The sequence below is a fragment of the Panthera uncia genome, assembly GCF_023721935.1.
Source record: "Panthera uncia isolate 11264 chromosome A1 unlocalized genomic scaffold, Puncia_PCG_1.0 HiC_scaffold_17, whole genome shotgun sequence".
Classification (NCBI taxonomy): domain Eukaryota; kingdom Metazoa; phylum Chordata; class Mammalia; order Carnivora; family Felidae; genus Panthera; species Panthera uncia.
The window spans coordinates 37655539-37680808 of record NW_026057577.1 but is presented as its reverse complement, the minus strand read 5'-3'; the positions used below and the strand labels follow the sequence as shown (position 1 = coordinate 37680808).

General features: G+C 42.2%; 1 protein-coding gene across 1 annotated transcript; it reads left to right on the top strand.

The window, feature by feature from the left end:
- The first annotated feature begins 753 nt into the window (after window positions 1-753).
- PLAC8L1 (PLAC8 like 1) lies at window positions 754-20194 on the top strand. The gene is made up of 4 exons (XM_049648537.1): window positions 754-988; window positions 6204-6337; window positions 18671-18807; window positions 19934-20194. The coding sequence occupies exons 1-4, from the start codon at window positions 864-866 to the stop codon at window positions 20072-20074; spliced, it is 537 nt and encodes a 178-aa protein (XP_049504494.1). The 5' UTR covers window positions 754-863; the 3' UTR covers window positions 20075-20194.
- Window positions 20195-25270: the final 5076 nt, after the last annotated feature.

The window sequence follows — 25270 nt, the reverse complement described above, 5'->3', positions numbered from 1 at the left end:
TTCTGTGTCTCCCTCTCTCTCTGCCCCTCCCCCATTCATGCTCTGTCTCTCTCTGTCTCAAAAATAAATAAACGTTAAAAAAAAAAATTTAAAGGAACCTTATTGTAAGTCTTTTTTTGCAAAGCTAGTAATCACCCATTAATTTCTGCTATCCTTACAAACTTTAATTTTCATGTATACCACATTTATTCAACAAATTGTTGAATGCTTATTATGTTGCAGACACTGTGTTAAGCATTTAGAGTGGAGTGGTTAGCAGAAGAAGCGCGGCTGTCCTTCGTGGAGGATGCATCCTTCCAGATCAGGAGACAGAATTGCCCAGAACTCAGTGAGTGAAGGCGAGTAGGAAGCTGTCTCTGCAGCATCTTGATTCGGGAGGTGTTATAGAGGCTTTGCCTCACAACCCTGCTTAAATGCTTTGAAATTCAGAACCTGCAACAGTCATTCTCCATGGGTTTGATGAGAAGGGTATATAGCAGAGCTGGCAGTTCCCTCCTGTTGTCTTTCTAATGTAACGCTGAACTATGATTGTAGACCTTTTCCCTCAACTGCACTTTTTTCTAATTTTCTTTTCTCTCTGGACATTTCCCCAGCATTGCTGGGGTCCACACCTCCATGAGGCATGTCTCAGAGGCTTACTTCGGAGACTCTTAAATACCCTGAACGTGGACATGTCCACTTAGATGTGTACCTGTCTTTAAAGAAATATGATGTCTGTTGTTACAGTGCTATGACCTCAGGTTCCAGAATATCAGTGCAACATTCTTTAGAAGGGATGTTTCACTTTGGATTAAGTCTACGTTTGGAATCAGCCTATTGTCAAGGGGAGAAGGTTAATCCCGGTGACAGGAAAACACTCCACTATGAACTGGTTTGGAAATTACTTCTCTAGATTTCCTGAGGATGTTTCCTTACTCAACATACACTCACCTCTGTTGCTTTCACTCAGATCATCCGAAGATGAGCAACATTTTATTTCTAGCACGAGGTAGAGAGTTTGGTGATACCGTTTTCTTCTAGGTTTTTCTCTTTGGGTAGCATGTCAAATCTCTCTCTCTCTCTCTCAATCTCTTTAACAATCAGTCTCTTCTTATAAGGACCCAGAGGGAAGAAAACTGGGCTTGAGAAGAAAGTAGTTGCTATCCTTTTCTATGGGTACTTGAAAAGGGACAACCGATGAGTTCCTTTGGGCCGTGCTTGGCTAGTGAAAAGAGAAGGGCTGGCTTGGGTGAAAGAGTGTCTCTTTACCCTTAAGTTACAATGTCGAACCCTTACCAAGTGAAACTTTATTTCTGGTGGCTGCTAGTAATTTCTGCCCTTTTGACATAAAAACTCGAGGGCTTTGGCTTCAGTTAAATTTGAAGTAATCAAGGAGGCCTGAATGGAAGGTGGAATGAAAACTTAGAATTGCAAGTTTCATCAAGGGAGAGAGAGAGTGACAGGAAACCCCCCTCAGGCAGGAGCACCAGGCAAGTGGGGCCATGGCCTGGGGAATGCGCTCTGCTTCGAGAAGAGGAGAAGGACAGAGTGAGGTCAGAAAGGGGGAAGCGTGTGCACCTTCAGTAGGAGCAGAGAACTGGAATAACTTGAGTCAGTGTCCTGCCTCCCACCAGATGAAGCCTCCCTCTGCTTCTGTCTCTTAGGGTGACCACACTGCTTGGTTCTCCTGGGACTGTCCTGAGGTTCGCACTGGAAGTTCTCCATCCTGGGAAAACTGGGATGATGGGTCACCGTGGCTGAAGTTTTAGGTATTTGGGCAGCACACATGACACCTGGGAAACTGCCCCAGTTCTCTTCCCTCTGTTCTTTGTTTCTCAGAAAAGGGTACAGAATGCCCTCGGCTAAGTGCAGGATCACTAAGTGACAATAATAACAACAACCGCCATAAACTGCATGCCTACTATGTGCCAAGTGCCTGATCTTGTTTCATCCTCCAGGCAACTGGGGAGGTGGGATGTTTTCAATCCAGTTTTATGGAACAGAGGCCAGAGCTGAGGGCTCTGACAGGGTGTGTTTTCCGAGGTCAAACAACTAGAAAGCAGCTGAGCCACATTTGAATTTTAGGGTGCCTGGGTCTAAAACCTGTCCTCTTCCACTAAATAAAGAACTTGCTCAATTTGATGGCAAATGGACTGCTGCTCTGATCTAGCAAAGCTCTGTGACCATCGGCCTCATCTACTGTTTCCAAACTCTTTCCTGTTCTTAATGGTAGTCGAAGATTCCCCGGGATATGCGTGGAGCTCAGAGATGTGCAGGAAGCTACAGTAGGTGCCTTATTCTGATACTTGTAGCAGCCCCTGATTAATTATTCAGTTTTTAAAGGACCTACTAAGTGCCTGGCACATAGAAGGTGCTCAGTGAAGGGAAGCTATGCTTGTTGTTTTAATTATGACACATGAGCTATAATCTTGAGCTGCAACTTTTTAGTGAATGAATATCAATTCAAGCCTTTTAATATTAAAATCACCAAGGATTCAGGGTATTAAGATACTCAGTAATACACTTGCTGAATTCAGAATTAGGCAAACACACAAAAAACAACTTTTTTTTAAAAATTTTTTTTCAACGTCTTTTATTTTTATTTTTGGGACAGAGAGAGACAGAGCATGAACGGGGGAGGGGCAGAGAGAGAGGGAGACACAGAATCGGAAACAGGCTCCAGGCTCCGAGCCATCAGCCCAGAGCCTGACGCGGGGCTCGAACTCACGGACCGCGAGATCGTGACCTGGCTGAAGTCGGACGCTTAACCGACTGCGCCACCCAGGCGCCCCAAAACAACTTTTTTTCCCCCACCACAGAGAAGGTGCTTGCTCTGTTTGCTGTTTGTTTTGGAATAGAGGACAGCCTTCCTTGCCATCATAAAAGCTGTTACACACAGAATGCTGAGATGGAAGCAGAAATTGTTTTCTAGGGCTGAAAGCTGTAAATGGTTCGTTTCAGGGAAAAATCTAATCCAGAGGCTCAGACCTATGAAATTCCTTTACTAATATCAGAGATAATTGGAAGCTCCCAGTATATGGACAGAAGCCCCAAGTTGTGAGCGTCACATTGAGAGATAAATGCCTTGGCCTGTATACAGGGATGCGGGGAGCTCTTAGGCCAGTCTCTGCTTTTATTTCCTCTTTCAACACCTGAGAGTTGTACATTTGCTAGAGAAGGAAACACAGTTAAGATCACATGATTTATAACTAGATTTGAGGAGGACTCAAAGAGACATGAGCATTCAGTTTGGTCCGGTTCAACAAATAACCAACCACATGGCCCTTAGGTGTCAAGGTCGTGTGCTGGATTCTGGGCTTATATGGAGAAGCAGGATGTCCCTGCTGACCCCAAGAAGCTCACACGGAGGCAGAGGAAGTAATAATAAACTATAAAGGTGGTTTCCTCGGGGCCAATTTGAAATCTTCATGGTTGTCTTAATCTGCTTGGGCTTCCATATCACAATACCATAGACTGGGTGGTCTAGTGGACAGAGATGCATTTTCTCACAGTTCTGGAGGCAGGAAGTCCAAGGGTAAGGTGCCAGCAAGCTCAGCTTCTGGGGAGGGCTCTCTACCTGGCTTGTATCCTTCTCGCTGGGTACTTAACGTGGACTCTTGACATGGCACTTCTATCTGACTAGGATCCTACCCCTATTCCTCACTGAACCTTAATTACCTCCTAAAAGCCTTCTCCAAACAGTCACACTGGGGCTAGGGCTTCAACATAGGACTTTGGGGGAACACAGTTCATATACCACAGGCCCTAACCCACATCATTAAAATGTTTTAAAATGTAACTCATACCATAGGTTATATCCACATCCACATTTTTTTTTTTTACTGTCCAGTAAGTGAAAGGATTTTTATAATTACTTCTGAAATTATTCGGCTAGCAGTAATTAATTCATTTTATGATTGGCACTTGTTTCTTAGTAATCATTCATACTTGGGATTTTCTGCAAAATGAGAATTCTAAATTGTTTCTCAGTGTAATGAAATATTTGTGGGTTTGTAAATTTGACGGTTAATGAGATCGGCATAATGCTAGATTTTTGTGTTTAGTTGAGCATTAGCTAATTTTGCGGTCTGTCTTGTAGTTTTTATATTTTGGAGCCACTATTTTTTTCCAGGTCTCAAATACTTTTGCAGGCTCTTGGAAAGTGTGTTAGGCTCTAAGCATTGCCTATAAATACCTAAGGGATAAAGGGGCTTCTAGCCAGGGAGCTCCGGACCTTAAGCTCTCTTCCAGGCTCTCATGCCTCTCCCAGCTCGTGTCTCACGGGCCCTGAAGACTGGCTCTGTTCCAACCGTCCTCTTCCCCTCCAGCCTACCTCCTATTCAGTGTTCCTTGCCATCTCTGTTACGTTGACATCACCACCCACTTAGTGGGAGACTCAGAGGTTCCCGCGGTCATCATCAGTGATCTCCATATCCACCTGTATCAGGTTTCAGGATGGTGTCAGGAAGACTGCATAGGTATTGCCTGGCAACTCTGTTATGAGTACTGATTTCTGTACCTCATGTCTGGAGACCTGTGCTGTTGGCTTGGGGCGAGACTTGGGCATTTGTGTTTTTAGCAAGCTCATGTGCTTATTAAAAAGCACACCAGATTTGGGAAGGTGTGGACGTGGGTAGCGTTGGTGGAATGAAACAGAGATATAGATCTTAACAAGAACAGTGCACCCCCATTGCATTTATTGCCCCAGTTTAGAGATTCTCAGAGGGCCCTTCTGCTGTTTCCAAGATGCCCTGAGGGTGTTGCCTTAAGGGTGCCCAGGAATGTTCCACTCTGGCCTCCAGGCCCTAGGTCCCAGGTGCTGAGCGTTGGTGACTAGTACCGCAACGACAGCTGTTACGGGAAGAAATTCTGCTGTCTCTTGTTTATTTTGTCTCAAGGATGAGGCAGGCTCTTTAATTCTTCGCAGCACACCAGAGACAGGTACAAACTGTTAATGAGGCTTGCCAAAAGGGAAGCACAATCTAGAATAATTACTACCATGTACAGGCTCCCTCCTCTCCATCTGCCCTTTCCGTAAGGCTAGGTACAACTTAGCCTTCACTGTGGGGCTTGCCCCAGGTATCCCCATGGTAGGAGCTCAGGTCAAACTGTCTCCAGAAAGAGAAAGACGTTTTTCCACCTCACTTTTAAAGCCCATCCCCACCTGTTGGGATGAGCACTGGGTGTTGTATGGAAACCAATTTGACAATAAATTTCATATTAAAAAAAAAATAAAGTCCATCCCCTGGGCCCATGTTTCCTACTTCAGAATGATAGAGTAGAATACCTATTACCTTCAGTGAAAACTAACCCAAATTGTACTTTGTGGGCCCAGTAGGACAATCTTACAGTACTCTGATATCAAGACATCTTCTTTTTATTTTATTAAAATTGTCTTTAAGTTTATTTATATATTTTGAGAGAGAGAGCAAGCCGGGGAGGGACAGAGAGAGAGGGAGGGAGAGAATCCCAGCCAGGCTCCTTGCTGTTGGCATAGAACCGCATGTGGGGCTTGAACTCACGAACCTGAGTTGAACCTGATCAAACTTGAGCTGAAATCAAGAGTCAGACACTTAACCGACTGAGCCACCCAGGCGCCCCTCAAGACATCTTCTGAAGTCTTGGTTGTTCACTTAAATGACACTGCATGCTCAACTTCCATAGCCTAGTCCCGATTTCCATGTCTGATTCCTTATTAATCTCTTCAACAAAGGCTCAAAACCCTTGGGGTGTATGTAGCCTCACTCAGGTCACCTTGTTACATACTCTCTGGGCATAGCAAACTAATTATATGTCCTTCATTTGACATAATAACCCTATGACGTCATTTTTCTTTATCTCATATTTGGACAAACAGAAACAGGTTAAGCGACTTCACCAAGGTCACTTTTTCTGGAAGTGGCATGCTGGGATTTGAACTGAAGCCTCTTGGTTCCAAATTGTGAATTTAGCTATTAGGAAACACTGAGGAAATAGGCTGGGCATTAAGGTGGAGTGACAGGATCTGGAATAATCATGCCATTAACAGAGATAGGGCACAGTCAGTGGAGAAGGAGTGATGAAGTAGGAGGGGAGTACATGGTGAGGAGCTTGGGCTATGAAGTAAGAACCACTTGGCATTCTTGGGTCCCTTTCTCCTCTTTATCACTCTGTCTTGGCTTAATGGTTATCCTTCTGAACCATTATCTTTGTTTTCAAGTTAATCACCATTTTTGACTCTCCAGGAGCCATGCACCAGCCCAGGCCGTGACAAAGCAGCCTGTCCGGGGAGATACAGGCAGGACCACAATCACGATTGTCCCGACAGGTGGAGACTGGAGCACTGGCCTCTTCAGTGTCTGCAGGGACAAGAGAATTTGTATGTTTTTCCTCTTCATTTTGAGTTCTCCTTTACTATTTTCTTTCCCCAGGCATCAGATGGGTGCAAAAGCTACGTCAGGCACAAGGACAGAAATATAATGTTTTTAGAATAACTGGACTGATCTTCTAGTGACTCATATGCACTTATTGGCAGGAAAAATCCTGCTTTTCAGGGATGGGAATGCTTTTATAGAGTCAGTGGTGACTTCAGAGATTTTTTTTAAACGACAAAATTCACTGTTGGCAAAGATGCCTTAGTGGGCCCCCCCATCTGCTGCTGGTGGGAGTTTAAATTGGTATAACCTTCCTGCCGGGTGGCTTAGCAATACATATAAAAAGAACCTCAAGTGTTACATAGTGTTTGACCCAGTAATTACATTTTTAGGCGTTTAGTCTAAGGAAATAAATCCACGTGCAAAGATTTAGCAACATTAAATTTTGCGGCATCGGATATCACAGCAACAGTCTGGAACAACCTAAAATGTTTGATGGGGGCATGCATACAAGGAATTATTATACAGCCATGAAAAGTCATGTCGTAGAATGACATTTAATGGGATGAAAGATGTCTTGGTATTTTTTAAGTTTAAGAAGCAGACTATAAAGCCAAGCATGGTAAATACCATTTGTGGAAGGGTGGGGGCCATACTTGAAAAATGCCAGGCGGGATACAAATACAAAAGTTTATGACATGTCTCCAGATGGTAGGCTAGTGAATCATTTTTATTTCCTTTTTTTTGCTTATCCCTTACTAGTATTTCTATGAGGAATGTGTGGTACTCTTATAAGAACAAGAATAATCACAAAAGAAGCCCCCTTTGTTGACTGAAATATTTTCATATGCTTGTTCAGCTATAAAGATGTACCAATAATACTGTCCACCAGCTATGTGATTTTCCTCTGGCAATGAAAGTTCAAAGCACATTGATTTCATTTTTATCTTAGGACATTCTGATGTGTCTCTGGTACCACACGTCAGCATTCCCTTCCAGGTCCTACCTTTGCCCTAGGGAGCAACTCGGTCACAGGGTCTTTCTTGTATATGTTGGGGTGAGGTGTGTGTGGGGGGTCCCTTTGTTGGATAAGCATTAGCTACTAATGTTGAAAATCCAACAGACCCTGGATCTAATATTTTGGAAGAATATGGCTTTCCGTGCCCATTGCAGGTTTCTGAGAAGGTCTGAATTTGTTTCTAAAGCCTCACAGAGTTGATCAATCAGCAATTGATCTCAGCCATTTCGTGGTCCACATCCTTATTCAGCCGAGTCTTGCTGAGACCAAAGCTCTCCCACCATGTTTTGGTGCTCTGGTCATCCAGCCTTGAGCCCTTCACTGTCTGCCTGGGCCTCACAGAGGAAAGACTGCCCAGTACAAAACCTTGCCCTCCATCCTGTTCCTTTGTCCATCTGACCCAGAGCTCAGCAGACTTCTTCCTGCCTCTGCTATCTGTGTGGCTTCTGACCAGATAATGATGGCAGCCATTCTCTGATTCTCTCAGCATTCTTCTTTGTTCTCTTCCAGATACTCTGACTTTGGCTGTCCCCCAGTACTGAGGTACAGAGAAGACAGAATAGCCATGTGGAGACATAGCATTGAATTGGGAAGTGGACCATTTTCCTTTCCTAGCTTGTAGGTGGTAGTTGGGGGACCACCAGTGCATTTTCTAGTGGGACAAAGCCTCAAATATACTGTAGTGGTGAGGAGAACATGATTATATGAGATAGACCTTGCCAGATAGAGATCTTAACTCTGCCTCTTACCGGTTATTTGGCCTTGAACAAATTCTCTGGAATTTGCCACCTCTAAAGTGAGGATAATAAAGGTGCTTACCTCAGGGGTTGTTGTTAAGATTAAAACATAATGTCTGGAACTTATAAACACTGCCTTGGAACTTAACTGAATCAGAGTTTTTTGGGTCGCATGGTATCTTTGAATAGTCCTTTCAAAATTCATGTCTACCTACAGCTTCTGAATGTGACCTTATTTGGAAATAGGGTCTCTGCAATGTAGTCTAGTTAAAAAGAGGTTATAGTTGATTAGGGTGGAACCTAATCCAATGGCTGATGTTCTCATAAGAAGCAGGAAATTTGGACACAAACACTCAGAAGAGAAAGCCAGGGGAAGAACAGAGGCAGAGATTGGGATAATGCATCCCCAAGCCAAAGAATGCCAAAGATTGCTAGCATCACCAAAAGCTTGGAGAGAGGCATGGACCAGACTCTTCCTCCTGGAGGAGGAACTTCTGGAAAGAATTAATCCTGCTAACACCTTGATTTCATACTTCCAGCCTCCAGAATTCTCCAGTGAGAATAGTTAAAAAAATTTTTTTTAATGTTTATTTATTTTTGAAAGAGAGAGACAGAGCATGAGCAGGGGAGAGGCAGAGAGAGAGGTTGACACAGAATCCGAAGCAGGCTCCAGGCTCCGAGCTGTCAGCACAGAGCCCAACGTGGAGCTTGAACTCATGGACCACGAGATCACGACCTGAGCCAAAGTCAGACGATTAACCGACCGAGCCACCCAGGCACCTGGAGAATAATTTCTTTTTAAAATTTTTATTTAAATTCCAGTGAGTTAACATACAGTTTAATAGTAGTTTCATGTGTATCATATAGTGATCTAACAATTCCATACATCACCCAGTGCTCATCACAAGTGCATTCCTTAATCCCCATCACCTAGTTTACTCATCCCCCCACTCACCCCTTCTCTAGTAACCATCAGTTTATGAGAGAATAATTTCTATCTCTTAAAGAGGCCCCGTTTGTGGTATTTTGTGATGGCAGTGCTAGGAAACTAATACACAAACATTGGACTTCATTAGAAGGCGTTGGGTAGCTCACAAAATAAAAAAATCAACTAAAAACTAAGCTCAGAACAGACAACCTGCATTATCAGGAGCTAGCCGACTGTCTGGTTAATTCCAAACATTTTGATCCCTTTGAGAATAAAAGGGACAAAAATTTCCTGTCTGAGAATTGATGGATCAGATGGAGTGGAATTTGCCGGGCTTAGGTCATTTGGAAGGGCAGTCCCATCAGTATTGCCCACAGTAATGAAGGGATAATTTCCCAAAATTCTTGTCGGGGTACTGTTAACAGGAAATGCCCAACAAATACCCAATGAACTTAGTGAATCTAAGGTGTTAATATTATCGTTCCTGTAAATTGTTACTATTCTCCGCCGTTTTGGGAGCAAAGAGTAGAGTCAGGAGACTTCAACTGGCTGCTGCACCATGATTTGTACTCAATCCCAAGGGCACCTAAAAACTTGGCTAAAGCAATGACCATCCTCACCATCCCCTCTGCCTTAAATGTTGCTTCACTGCTTAGCTCTGTTCTCCATACTCATTAATGTTCCAACCAACTGCACTAGATCTCCTGAGGAGTCCTAGCCTGTTCGTTTGAGAGCCCTTTCTGGGGGCAAGGTGAGAAGGGAGAAAATGCGGAGAAATAGAATATTCTTTACATTTTGGCATGATCCGTGGAGAAGAGGCCCAGGATATACAGTACAAGGTGCTCTCGAATGTTCTATGTTCCAATTGTTGTAACCTGGATGGGCCTCCATTTTATGACTGCGCAGTGTGTCTCTAATCTGACTGTCTCAGAAGAAAACTTAAAGATAATATCACTTTCCACCCTCGTACACTGCACTGTGATTCCCAGGACATGGGTGGAGTAAGAGGGCTATGCATCCCGGGTTTCTTTTCTTCGTTGTTAAAAAGGGCTGCTTTATCCACAGAATTCCGATTCGAGCAAACCACTGTGAAAATAGTTAACAAACTTGGGAACAAAAAGGAGAGCTGCTTTCCATGAACTTGTCCATGCCAGATTCCCATCCTGGGACAGTTTTCCATTGAATTTTGAGAATTATTGCTACAATTTGTCCTCCATTAGACAAAGGGTACATTATGAACAGCAACGATTTCCATTTCTTTTTGACATTTTGCTTCTTCATTTTATTGCAATTACTTTTTTTTTTTTAAATGGCCTCTCTCTCCCCACCTTGGTGCTTTTATGTGAATTCACAGTGCGCTGCGATTGGCAAATGGGTGCTTCTGCGTTCTTGAAGATGGGGTTTCTGAAAGCTCAGCTGTGAAGATAAAGTTGAGGGGGAATGCATGGCTGCTAAATGGCATTGTGAGTAGAAGGTGAAGTGTCCCAGCGTTGGGAATGTTTGTGATGTTGCCCCAGAGAAGGTTTATATAGAAGGTGTAATCAACATTGGTTTGTCATTCAACCCCTGTTTACTGAGCTCCTACCTGCGTGCAGACAGATGGTGGATGTTACAGACGTAATAGTGAATAAGACAGAGATGGTTTTGCAGATAGACAATAAGCATGTAAATCAATAAATAAAAGCATGGCAGTTGTGATAAGTGCCATAAAGGAAATAAATAGGGTGCTGTGGAAGGAATCCATAGTGGAGTGGGGTCAAGGATGGCCTCTTCGAGGAACTGACTTAAGCTGATTCCTGAAAGATGGGAAGAAAGCAGCTACTCAGGCAACCTCCCTGTGGAGGGCACCATAAGCACCAGGGGGTAAAGAACTTGGTGTGACTGGTAACCATCAGATGCCCAAGATGGGGAGAATGAAGAGGGCCAGGATTTTTTGTGCCCTAGAAGAGGAAAAGGCATTGAAAAGCCTTCAGCCTGGGATTTGTGTCCCTGAACTGTATCTTGGGTAAACCATACACTCCCTGAAGGCAGGGATCACTGTTGTCTTGCTTACCACTCCGGTGCCCAGCAGAGCACCTGGCCCACAGGAGGCACGAAGAACTATTTCCCGGACATTCCATCAATGAATGAATCTTAACCTGTATTCTCAATTCTTTCTTTCTTGCCCTTCATTGAAAGTATAATAAATCCTCTGAGTTGGAAGGGCTGTTGGAGTCAGCTGGTCTGGCCCCTCACCTGCTTGGTTAAATATCCTCTGCATTATGCCTGGCGAGAAGAACCTGACAAGTTTGGCTTTCTGAACATTTCCAGGAAGGAGGGCTTCTCTCCTTTGGAGCCAACTCAGTGTTTTGAAAGAAAAAAAGAAAAGAAAGGAGAAAAAAAAAAAAGAGAAGATTTTGAATAGGTTTGCCTGCACATGATGCAAAATTCAAAAGTACCTATGCCTTTGATATATTTGCCATCTGTCCACCCAGTTTCCACTGGAGGCACCTGCTCTTACTTGAGGCCAGGTAGAGTCTATATGCTTGTAAAGATATAAAATAGTTTTAAATGAAAATGGATTAATCTTTTTGTTATAAAGCTATCATGTACTCATCATAAAAAAGGAAAACACACAAGGCTTATAAATGAAAAAAGCAGGATCCTGTAATCCCAGCTGTCAGAGATAATCATTGTTAATATTTTGGTATCTGTCCTTCCAGAAGTTTTGCTGAATGTGTCTGTGTATAATTTCCACAAATAGTAGAATTGTAAACACACACTGTTCTGCACCTTTGTTTTCAATTTAACGGTATATCCAGGGTATCAGACCGTATAGGCACTTCTGGAGCTAATATTTTAAATTGCTGCATAGATTCCCTTGTATGAATGTACCATGATTTATTTATCCAGAAATCCCCATTGGTGCACCTTCATGGGGACTCCAGACTTTTTGCTATTCACACCAATGCTCCGTGAATGTCTTCGTACAGATGTCACTTTTGCATGTGTGTGAGTTTACCTGTTGGATAATTGCTGAGGAATAAACCTGCTGGCCAAATAGTATGTACCATTTTAAATCTTGATAGTTGCTGCCAACTGAGTCTCCATTTGGAAGTTGTACTAATGTACACTCCCGCCCACATTGTATGAGTGTGCCCCATTTCTTTTTTGAGCATCTCTTACTGTTAGATGGTTCTGACTTTTTGTAATAATTGATCTGAACTATTGCTTCGCTGCAGCTTCCTCCCACCTTCCCTACCTTTGCTCTCTGTGGCTCCGCACTCCGGTTTTGTGTAGGCTTTTTCTTTTTATCTTGCCTCCCCTGTGAGTTAGGAGGGTGAATAATGAACCACATTTCGTGCATGAGGGTGGAGCCCATCTAGGAGGACAAGCCAGGAACATTTAAGCTGTGGGTACTTACATAACTACCAGGCCTTTGGGTGTAACATAAGAAGAAGAGGCCAAATTTATGGTTCAAATCCCCTTTTGAGCCTGAGCTCCTTTAAACAATACATATATATAAAACAATACATCTTTACATATATGTATATACACAACACGTGAGTGTGTTCACCTTATTAAAAAAAATGGAACATTACAGAACAGGAAACCATGTCTCCTCTTTTTTATTAAATCAGTTTGGAGGGTTTCCTTCCAGATATTTTTCTCTATTTATATATGTATCCATGAGTAGTATATACTATTGTTTTGTAACTCTTTAAACAAAGCATCAATGGTATTATGCTGTACATATCATAATGAACTTTGATTTTTAAAATTTTTATTTTATTTTTATTTATTTTTGAGACAGAGACAGAGCGTGAGTGGGGGAGGGACAGAGAGAGAGGGAGACACAGAATCCGAGGAGATTCCAGGCTCTGAGGTGTCAGCACAGAGCCTGATGCAGGGCTTGAACCCACGAACTGTGAGATCATGACCTGGGCCAAAGTCGGCTCAACCGACTAAGCCATCCAGGTACCCCCACTTTTATTTTTCTTAACTCAAAATATGTCTTAGAGATTTAACTCTGTTGGTTCTGAATCTTCCCCTGAACTCTTAATTATTCCATAGTAGGATTTATACCATCATGGCCTATTTACACTCTCATCTATTAGTGCACATTTAAGTTTTAAATTTCAAGCTGCAGATAATGCTGCAGTGGACATCCCTGTGTTCCCTCTTTGTGTGCACGTGTAAACATTACTCTAGGGTAGATACCCCTAAGTAGAATTACAAGATCCTAGAGTGCTTAAAATTTTACTAGTTTCACCCAATTGCCTTCCAAAGTGATTGTGCCCATTCCTGCTTCCAGAGGGTCCCTGTTCTCTATGGTTCTCAACAATTTACAAATTTAGAAACATTTGGCATGCTTATGGGTTTCCAATCTGTCTTAACATGCATTTCATTGATTACTACCAACAATGAGTAGCTTTTCGTGTCTTGTTATTGGCTGTTTGTGTTTCCTCTTTGGTGAATTACTTGCTCATGTCCTGTGCCCATTTTCTTCCTTCCTTTCTCCCTTCCTTTCTCCCTCTTTCTTTCTTGCTTTCTTGCTTTCTTGATTTCTTCTTCTTCTTCTTCTTCTTCTTCTTCTTCTTTGTTTAGTTCTTTATCTATTGATGGGTAGGAGTTCTTTGCATGTTCTGGATACTCACCCTTGGCCTGTGATGTATGTTGCAAAATTTTCTCCTACAGACTCTATGGGACAGGGTTTCATCTTCCCACCTCGAGGTGTGAGCCAAGAGTGTGTGTCCTGCTCACTCCATCACACTGGAGCAGTAACATCTGACAAGAAGGAAGTTTCCTAAAGTTGCATGGTGTAAGAGTGTTGCCCAGGAATAAATACAAAGTAGTGGTAGTAAGGATTCTGTCTTGGAGCAACAAGCACTGTGGCAAACTATGTACACAAAACATGAGGACATGTGGTGTTATGTGTAGTGGTTAAAACTTTGGGGCCAGACTGCCTGAGTTCAAATCAGGCATGTGCTCTTTCCCTTTTTTTTGAAGTTTATTTATTTATTTTGACAGAGAGAGGGAGGGAGAGAGCACGGGCAAGGAATGAGTATAGAGAAAGGAAGAGAGTGAATCCTAAGCAGGTTCTGTGCTGACAGCACGGAGCCCAGTGCGGTGCTCGATCTCACGAACCGTGAGATCATGACCCCGTGATATCATGACCTGAGCCAAAATCCAGAGCTGGATGCTTAACAGACTGTACCACCCAGGTATCCCTGTCTATTCCTAATAAATGTATGGACTTGGGTGAATTACTTTTTTTTCTTTTCAAATTTTTATTTAAATTTTAGTTAGTTAACATAGAGTGTAATATTGGTTTCAGGAGTAGAGTTCAGTGATTCATCACTTACAACACCCAGTGCTCATCCCAACAAGTGCCTTCTTTAATGCCTATCAGCCATCTAGCCCCTCCCTCATCCACCTCCCTCCATCAACCCTAGTTTGTCCTCTATCATTAGGAGTCTCTTACAGTATTTTGTTTCTTAAATTCCACATATGAGTGAAATCATATGGTATTTGTCTTTCCCTGACTAAATTATTTTGCTTAGCATAATACACTCTAGCTCCATCCACATTGTTGCAAATGGCAAGATTTCATTCTTTTTGATGGCCGAATACTATTCCATTGTGTGTGTGTGTGTGTGTGTGTGTGTGTGTGTGTGTGTATGTATGTGTGTATATAAACCACATCTTCTTTATCAATTCATAAGCTGATGGAAATTTGGGTTCTTTCCATACTTTGGCCATTGTTGATAATGCTGCTATAAACATTGGGATGCATGTACCCCTTTGAATCTGTACTTTTGTATCCTTTGGGTAAATACATAGGAGTGCAATTGCTGCATTATAAGGTAGTTCTATTTTAAACTTGATGAGGAAGCTCCACATGGTTCTCCAGAGTGACTGCACTAGTGTACCTTCCCACCAACAGTGCAACAGGTCTCCCCTCTCTCTGCATCTTTGCCAACACCTGTTGTTTCTTGTCTTGTTAATTTTAGCCATCTGACAGGTGGGAGGTGGTATCTCATCATGGTTTTGATTTGTATTTCCCTGATGATGGGTGATGTTTAACATCTTTTTATGTGTCTATTAGCCATCTGGATGTCTTCTTTGGAAAAGTGTCTGTTCATGTCCTCTGCCCATTTCTTCACTGGATTATTTGTTTTTTTGGGTGTTGAGTTTCCTAAGTTCTTTATAGATTTTGGATACTAACCCTGTATCCGCTATATCTTTTGCAAATATCTTCTCCCATCCCGTAGGCTACTTTTTAGTTTTGTTAATTGTTTCCTTTGCTGTGCAGAAACTTTTTATCTTGACTAAGTCCCAATAGTTCATTTTTACTTTTGTTTCCCTTGCCTCTGGCAACATGTCTAGTAAGAAGTTGCTCTGGCCGATGTCAAAGAGGTTGCTGCCTGTGTTCTCCTCTAGGATTTTGATGGTTTTCTGTCTCACATTTAGGTCTTTCATCCATGTTGAATTTATTTTTAAATATGGTGTAAGACAGTGGTTCAGCTTCATTCTTCTGCATGTTGCTGTCCGGTTTTCCCAACACCATTTGTTGAAGAGACTGTCTTTTTCCCATTGGACATTCTTTCCTGCTTTGTTGAAGATGAATTGATCCTATATAGCTATGAGTCCATTTCTGGGTTTTCTATCCTGTTCCACTAATCTATGTGTTGGTTTTTGTGCCCGTACCATACTGTCTTGATGACTACAGCTTTGTAATATAGCTTGAAGTCTAGAATCATGATGTATCCAGTTTTACTTTTCTTTTTCAGGATTGCTTCAGCTATTTAGGGTCTTTTGTTGTTCCATACAAATTTTAGGATTGTTTGGTCTAGCTCTGTGAAAAGTGCTGGTGGTATTTTGATAGAGATTGCATTGAATGTGTAGATGGCTTTGGTAGTATACACATTTTAACAGCGTTTATTCTTCCAATCCATGAGCATGGGATGTTTTTCCATTTCTTTATGTCCTCTTCATGTTCTTTCATAAGTGTTTATAGTTTTCAGAGTACAGATCTTTCATCTCTTTGGTTAGGTTTATTCCTAGGTATCTTACGGTTTTTGGTGCAATTGTAAGTGGGATCAATTCCTTGATTTATCTTTCTGCTGCTTCATTATTGGTGTATAGAAATGCAACTGATTTCTATATGTCGATTTTTATATCCTGTGACTTTGCTGAATTCACATATTAGTTTGAGCAATTTTTTGGTGAAATCTTTCAGGTGTTCTACATACAGTAATATATCATCTGCAAATAGTGAAAGTGTCACTTCTTCCTTGCCAATTTAGATGCCTTTTATTTCTTTTGGTTTGATTGCTGAGGCTAAGACTTCCAGTATGATGTTAAGTAGTAATGGTGAGAGTGGACATCCTTGTCTTGTTCCTGAACATAGGGGAAAGGCTCTCAGTTTTTCCCCATTGAGGATGATATTAGCTGTGGGTCTTTCATATATGGCCTTTATGATGTTGACGTATGTTCTATCTTTCCTTACTTTGCTGAGGGTTTTTATCAAGAATGGATGCTGTATTTTGTCAAATGCTTTTTCTGCATCTATTGACAGGATTATATGGTTCTAATCCTTGCTTTTATTAATGTGGTATATAATATTGATTGATTTGTGAATATTAAACCACTTAGGTGAATTACTTAAGTCCTCTTGCCATCAGTTTGCTTATCCATTAAAATGGATATAATGAGTATCTATATTATAGGATTATTGTGAGTATTAAGTGAGTTAATGAATGCAAAGTATCTTTAGCAAGGTGTGGCACATGGTGAGATCTAATATTAGCTATTACATAATAAGAATTTGGCTTTCATATTGTTTTTGATCATATCTGTCTTGTGTACCGAGGTAATTGGATGTGTGTTTTGTTGTGTTGCCTTCAGCATCGAGTACTGCACCCTAATGAACACTTAGACAACATGGTTATATGATGGAAAGGATTAAAAATAAAAATAACAGCATGTATTTTTAAAAAAGACTTAATAGTCACAAAGATAAGGTATAGGAATTCCAATGGACAAAAGAGCTTCTTTACAATATATTTACTGAGGATGGTGGGCATTTCTCTTTTCCAATTAAAGTGGTACAGCTTGGGCAATTGTGTAAACACAATTTATTATTCACTTAGTTTGCCAGCTTTATAATTATACAATTTTGATTAATTTTTTATTTGCAGGCATTTACACTATTTTATAATCCATGCATAAAATGAGATTTGATTGATTTTTTTTTAATGTGCCATTGATTTCCAAGTCTCCTAATTCAGGGTTGCATACAGTGTGACTACTGTGAACTCACAGTAAGTTTACTGGGCCATCTGTCCTCTGGGCTGTTCATGCCAGGGGTCAGTGCTCAGTGGGGCCCTCTGATTTTTTTTAAAAAATTATTTATTTATTTTGAGAGAGAGAGAGAGAGAAGAGCACGCAGATGTGTGAGCTGTGGTGGAACAGAGAGACAGGGAGAGAATTCCAAGCAGGCTCCATGTTGTCACCATAGAGCCTGATGCAGGGTTCGAATCCACATGATCTGATCATGATCAGATCACGATCTGAGCTGAAACCAAGAGTCAGATACTTAACGGACTGAGCCACCCAAGTGCTCCTGTGCATTTTCTTGTGTATAAATTATGTCTGAATAACATTTATTACATACATGCTTTAAAGGTTATGACTAGCTTTTTGGTATTTAATTGTTTGTTATTATTGCTGCTATTTTTTGCTGTTTCATAGTCCTAATTATTTGTATTCTTCAAGGTCGTCCTCTTTTGCGATGCTGGATGACTTAACATCTTAACTGTATATCTGGGATTCTTAACCTGCAGTTTGTTGATAGCTTTCAGTGGATCCTTGGACCCCACAAAACTGAATGCACAATTTTGCATGTCTGGGTATCCTTCTTTTCCCTTGAGGAGTGACTTCACAGTTATCATCATATTCTTAAAAGGGTCTGTGACCCAAAACATATTTAAAACAGAACCTCTGTGTCAGATGTTTCATGCAGAATACGTAGGAAACAGTATCAGGAGTTAAAGATCAGTGGCTGAATAAATGAGAGACTGTTTCCAGTTGATGCTAAAGGAACCAAGCCTCTAATAGTTTACAGATTAAAACTGGCAGATGTTGGTGGCTCCATGAAACTAGCAAAAATTAGAGTAACCTTCTGGCCTGAGAAATAGAATACAGTCCTGATGAGAACAGCAGACAGAATCCATGCAGCATAAAAGATCTTTCAATCACATTGACAGAAAAAGATGCCTGTTATTCAAAAGTATCGTATACTGGGTCTATTTTAAATATTGAAAATAGATAGATGAACATAATAGAAGCAACAGCTACAATTCAACTGTAAAAAATTATTTAATGCTTTTCTCTTGACAGGAAAAAACAATTACCATCATGAACGCTAACAGAATTGTATCAGGTTCAGCTTTGCCAGTGTTTAACAAAAGAAGACAATTTTGATGTGGCTCAGTTATGGCAATTTTCATACACTGAGTTTTGACAATTGGTTATTCATTCTCAGTCCCTGATTGCAGGGAGGCAGTGTAGCATTAAATTGATGGCATGGGGTTGTAAATGCTCTTTGAGATGTGGAGTTGCTCTGAGCACATCTGAGAACCTTGGTTTTCTTTTATGTGGTTATTGACAGGTTTCTGTGGTCTGTTTTGTCCAATGTGCCTCGAGTGTGACATCGCCAGGCATCACGGAGAGTGCCTTTGTTGGCCATTGTTACCTGGGTCCACCTTTGCACTGAGAGTTGGCACCAGAGAGAGACATAAAATACGGGTAAGTGTGTTTGAAAGTATATGTGAACTTGGATCTCTATAAGAACCTGGATGTCTTTCAAACCTGCGAGTTTAAAAAAAAAAAAAAAAAGGTCTGGATGAGGATGCTTAAAAACACCACACTTAGTGGAAGACTTTGGGAAAGGAAAGGGAAGAAATTTCTGATTTCATTCGTTACGAGGATGTATGTTAACCAAATGCCACATTATGAAGGGTACTTCAAGTGGCACCTATTATAATGCTGATTACCAGTCACTGGGCTACTTCTGTTTCTCTTTCTCTTACTGCATCAAGAGAAGGTGATGGGTAGAATTGCACCAAATTTGGAGGATATACTTGGGATGGTCTGACTTCAAATGAAGACTATGTGGCATATGCAGAATTCGCTTTGGGGGTTCCTGGGGGATGCTTCAGAGTCCATCAATTTCCAGGGCAGCTGAGACTGAGGCACAGTGAGAGACTGAGCCCAGACAGATCAGACCTACCAAGATGTGGACAGTTAAAGATAAAAAAGACATCTCCTTATATATTCATGTGGAATGATCCCTAAAATATATTTTGAAGTGAAAAAAAAGTACAAGGCACAGAAGTACGCAACTATTTACATAAAAGGACTCTATATATACTTGTGTAGACACTGAATTTATGTGGAAGTGCATATAAAAACCTGCCAACAAAAGTTACCCCCAGGCAAGTTCACTGGGTGGCTGGGGACAGCTGTGGAGGAGGATGTTCTTTTTACTTCCTGTGCCTTCTTACTGTGAGAATTTTGAACCATATGTACTTATTACCCACTCCAAAGAAATAAATAATTATACATATTAAGTCCTAACAGAAAAAAAAAATGACATGGACAGAGAAACCAGTGGCTTCCAGTATGAAGTCTATATCAGAAGCCCTAAGTAAGGACCGGTCTCTGAAGTGCAAGGATGGATAAGCGGTTGAGCTGCTTGGCACTTGGGTATCCTGGTGGGTCAGTGTCCCTGGGCATGGATTTAGGGTATTGACTTGGTGGATCTTGGAAGCCATGGATGGGCTAGGCCTTCAGGAAATATCGTAGAGGCCCCTGGGTAATGGTCATGAGTCTGTGTGGTTGGGCCACAACGGAGACCTGGGTCTCGCCCTAGGGCACACTGTGTGAGGACTGGCTGGCGGTGCACTGCTGTTGGCCCTTTTCCATCTGTCAGGTGGCCCGGGAACTCAAGGTGAGGGCCTCCCAACTCTATGAAATCTGTGCAGCTCGGTCAACCAAGGACAACTTTATCTGACAGAGCCAGAAAACTCTTCCTCCTCACCACCGCCCCCACCCCCGCCCTCCTCTCAAACCCCTTTTAGAAGAGAGAGTTCTTTTCACTGACGTAATATGAAAATAAAGGATTTCTCCCCTACTGTCTTTCCTGTTGTTCTCTCTTTACACACACCTCCGGGGAAGTCTCTCTGTCATTTGTCTGGATTTGCTCTTCCAGCCTCGCCACATAAGGCAACTTCCAGAGGTGAGTCTATGCCTTCCACACCCGCCTGGAGTTTGAGAAGGTGGCATTTCCCCCCGGTCTTCCTTCTACCATCCTTTCACGGGAAGCTTTCTTTTGCTCACCCCCTGTTCCCAGAGCACCAGCAGTGGGGCAGGAGATGGTTAATCTTAGCACCCGGACTGGACGCTGTCACTAAAGCAGAGAAGCATTGTCTCTCCCTTGTCCTGACCCCTTCAGTCCCCACGGTGCAAAGGAGACCGTCTCAGGTTGTTGCTGCTCTTGAATGCCTCCCCACCACCGGCAGATCTTCGGCCTCAGGCTTGAAGTTTTAGGTGGGCAACTGAATTGTGTCTGCCCCATCCGCAACCCCCCCCCCCCAAAAAGATGTGTTTGATTTTACTCATATGTGATATTTGAGAAACTCAATAGATAATCATAGAAAACGGAAGGAAAAATAAGGTAAAAACAGAGGGAGGCAAACCATAAGAGACTCTTAAATACAGAAGAATAAACTGAAGGTTGCTGGAGGGGAGGTGGATGAGGGGATGGGCTAAATGGGTGATGGGCATTAAGGAGGACACTTGTTGGGACAGGCACTGGGTGTTATATGTAAGTGATGAACCACTAAATTCTACTCCTGAAATCATTATTAATATACCTATATGTTAACTCGCTTGGATTTAAAAAAAAAAAAAAAAGATCTGTTGAAGTCCTAATTCCTGGGATCTGTGAATGAAACCTTATTTGGAAATAGGGTCTTGGAGATGTAATTAAGTTAAGTTGATGTCATTAGGGTGGGCCGCACTCCAGTATGACTGCTGTCCTCACAAGAAGAGGAGGAGACACGCAAACATAGATGCACAGAGGGAAGCTTCTGCAGAGCTGAAGGTGGCGGAAAGAGATTGAAGAGATGCGGCCACAAGCCAAGGAGCGCTGTGGGCGACAGGCAGCGAGAAGAAGCAAGACAGGATCCTCCCCTAGAGCTCCCTGCCCACACCTTGATTTTGGACTTCTAGCCTCCACAACCTGGACAGAGCGAGTTTCAGTTGTTCTGAGCTACTCTGTTTGTGGCCCTTTGTTACTGCGGTCCCGGGAAGCTGCCACACCAGCTGTCTGCCACGTGAATGGCACACTCCTGCTTCTGTTAGGGCAGCAGCATGGAACAGGTTCTGAAGCCCAGACTACCTCCTGCATTTGCTAATTGTGTCACGATGGGCGCAATGTCCGTGCCTCAGTGGTAAAATGGTAATGCTGACCTCACAAGGCTGTGAGGATTCTAACAAGTCAGGACTCTTAGCGTGGTGCCTGGCAAGGCGCAAGGACTCTGTAAACATAAGCGGTTACACCTGTTTAGATGCTACTTCAGATTCACAACAAATTATGCTGGTTTTCCATTTACAGTTGAGATCTACAATTATCTTTTTAATTAAATTTTAGATTAAAATTGAATCCATTAAAATAATATTAAGTAAATAATAATCTGGATGGTTGGTGGATGTGGCAAACATTTTGAAGGTGGTAAGGCACGTTTTCTTGACTACTTGTGTATGTTCAGACTGCTCTACACGTTTTAAGGCATTTAAACCATATGTCCCTCAAGAAGATGCTATTGTAGCTCCATTCTCCAGAAAAGGAAGCTGAGCCACAGAGAGGTTAAGTGACTTGCCCAAGGCCACATAGCTGCTAGGTGACTGGCAGTTTAGGTTCTTGAGGCTGTGCTCTTGACCTCTGCATTCTGACTCGAGCAGAGATGGTTTCTGGCCAAGAGGCCTTCCTGGGCCCACGTGGTTGTACAAACTGGAAGTTTGCTCTACAGAGATGAGCTGGCCTGGCGAGCACTGAGAGGTGGCGGGGGCCATCCCCACCCATCCTAAGCAGTGGCCTTCTGACAAAGTGATACCTTTCTCTCCTCTCAGCCCTCCCTTTTGGATGTCCAGAGCAGCTGCCAGGAACCAATGCCCTTTGGGAAAATTAAATGCTCAATGTTGACGTTTAATCTGTGATAAAATGCTCCCCCTCCAAGCCAGCTACTGAAAGAACCAGACCTGAGGGACGACTAAACCGGTTTTATTGTTCCATGCTAAAACACACATCGGGCTTCACAAGCTTACAGCTGGGAACAATATGCATCTCTGACGACGGAGAGTTGGGGAATGTCCCCACTTTGGCATATGATGGGCCTCTCCCTGCGTGGAGAACAGACGGCAGTGTGGGCCCTGGTTTCTGGTGTGGATCTCCTGTGTCAGTGGGAGGTGCAAACGGACCTGTCCAGCAAGGGGGCCCCTGTTGCCTTTGCTTCTTCTCCTCAGTCTGGCTATAAAGAGTAAACTCAGCACTTCACTAGAGCCACAAACCCAAACAAAACTCTGAGCTCTGAAAGTCATTGAATCTACCACCGAATCACAGAACAGAATTAATATGTGGACAGTTCTTTGGAAACTGATGGTGGAGAGTCATCCTGAAGCAAGGCAGCTTAGGGCCCTGTCTTCCGGTTTCCTCCGGAACATGTCATGTCCAAGAAAAAAGGACTTAACAAAAATATGTGCTTCCTTCCCAGGAGAAAAGTTAACCAACACCCAATATTTAAGTGAGAGACAATAACTTTGGTTTTAAACTTCCCATTTCCTCAGACTTGCAAAAAGCTACCAGTGGTATAAATCTGAGGTTTTCCCAACAGTAAAGGCATGTTCTAGGTATTTTTCATCTCACTAGAAAATTCTTTTTGGTTTTCCAAGATGCAAAGCGTGGAACAGATCTCTGATGACTCCGCATGGGCAAAGAACACCAACACACAAGTAATAGACATTTCAAAGTAATCCATATGGATTATTATAAATTACAGAGCTAGAAAACACATAAAACGCCACCAAACTTGTTGCCTTTACAGTGGTATATACTAAGGAAATAAGCTGCCAGCATTGGAGCTTTCTATTTTTTGGAACAAAGATATGAAACTTTGGAAGTTTAAGTGTCCACTGCTCCATAAAATAATTTTTTATAAGATTATGTATTTTATATATCTAAGATTTATTTACACAATAGCCCATAATAGCTAAGATATTACACCTTATTTTATAAACATCATTCACATACGTATTACCACATAAAGATTCTCTTTTGGTCCATTAAAAATACTAAAAAAACCCAAGAGACACAAGAGTCTATAGCTTTTCTGCTTATATTTCCATGGAGGAGTGAATTTTTCTCCCATTTTTTCTTTCTGCTTTTTCCCCTAAATGATACCCTCTCCCCGGACCCATGTATAGTAATAAGAAACAAGAAACGCAGACTCTGTGGTTAGTAAACTATTTGAGGGTCAATTTCCGGGCTGACCTCATTCTGACCATCCTAAATCATCCTCACCTCCTTCCCCATCCCTTATGCTGCTTTTCAGCCCATGACTATTTGGAATCTATATGGTGGGATTGACAGTCTAGAGATGAAAACTTTAGGAAATGGGGGACAGGAGGGCAGTGGTACTTTTCTTAAGCTTCTGGGTTTGGCTGGGAACAAATCAGATTTGTTGTTTGATGTTTTAAAAAAGTATTTGGTCGGGGCGCCTGGGTGGCTCAGTCAGTTAAGCGTCCGACTTCAGCTCAGGTCATGATCTCACGGTTTGTGAGTTCGAGCCCCGCTCTGTGCTGACTGCTCAGAGCCTGGAGCCTGTTTCAGATTCTGTGTCTCCCTCTCTCTCTTTGACCCTCCCCCATTCATGCTCTGTCTCTCTCTGTCTCAAAAGTAAATAAACGTTAAAAAAAATTAAAAAAAAAAATAAAAAAGTATTTGGTCTATTGGCTAAGCAGGTTCAGAGGAAGAGCTAAATTTTCATGAAACCCTCCACTTGATAAGTCACGGAAAGTTCCCAGAGACTTAAAAAAACAACCAGTGTAAAAACTAGGAGTGGTGATTTCCTGTCACTGTTAACGTGAGAGGAGGAAGAAGGAAAATGTAAGAAGAAGACAGGAATGAGAGGCTCCTGAACACAAGGCTTTAATGAGCTGATGTGGTCTAATGGTTTCTGGGGATTAGGAGTAATGCTGTGTGTTCACCTCTCCACCCCCCCCACCCCGCTCCACCCCCCAGTTTATGCAGCTTGCTTTCGTATGGGCTGCTTGCCTATACTTCCCTTTTCATACATCATCTATGAAAGTAAAATTCCTTCTAACTCTGAAATTCTATGACTTTCTTGGAAAATGAAGTCACTGAAACCTATTTATACGTGGGCTATAAGGCCTCATGGTAGTAACAAGTCAGTTCCAGAATATGAAGGTGGCATCTCTATATTCTTTGCTGCTGAGGCTAAAGAGGGGCCAACCAAACCTGAACTCATTCCAGAGGAAATGGAACTAACATTTAGTCATAGCAGTTAGGAGACAAGGGATGATGGACAATTGGCAACAGCATCACTGACCATGTGTGAAAGGCAATGTCATCACTGTACTATTCTCTCTGTGGTCTCTCCCTACTTCTTGCCTTCTGACTCACCACCTCGCAGATACTGCCAACACAGCAGGGCATGTTGTTGCTTATTACCACTTTCCACCAGGGCTGAGAGTAGGTTGTGGTAAAAAGTCCAAGTTATTCATTTAATTAGGAGATGGGTGCTAGGTTGAGTCCTCCATGTGGCACCTTCACATAGAAGAACCCATTTCTGTAACCACAAAATCTATCCTTTACTCTGCTCACGGTTTGGCTGATGCCTGCTCCTGCTTACCAGGAGGGCTGGATGAAAGACTCAGGTGTTTCAGTGCAACATAATAATTCTCAACTCTAAAACAACCAACATATCCAAATACTGCTGTGCTCTTGTCATTGTCTTTAAAAATCAGGGCAGAATGTGCTTTGAAGAAATTCTCACTGATGTCTTAAGATAGAGGAGAAGATGAAAATGCACAGCTCAGAGTCTCAAGGGTATTTCCAAATTGCATTTATCTGTGCCATGTCTCTCTCCAGTTAACAGAGACAATTTAAAATTTGTATTTTAGGGTCAGG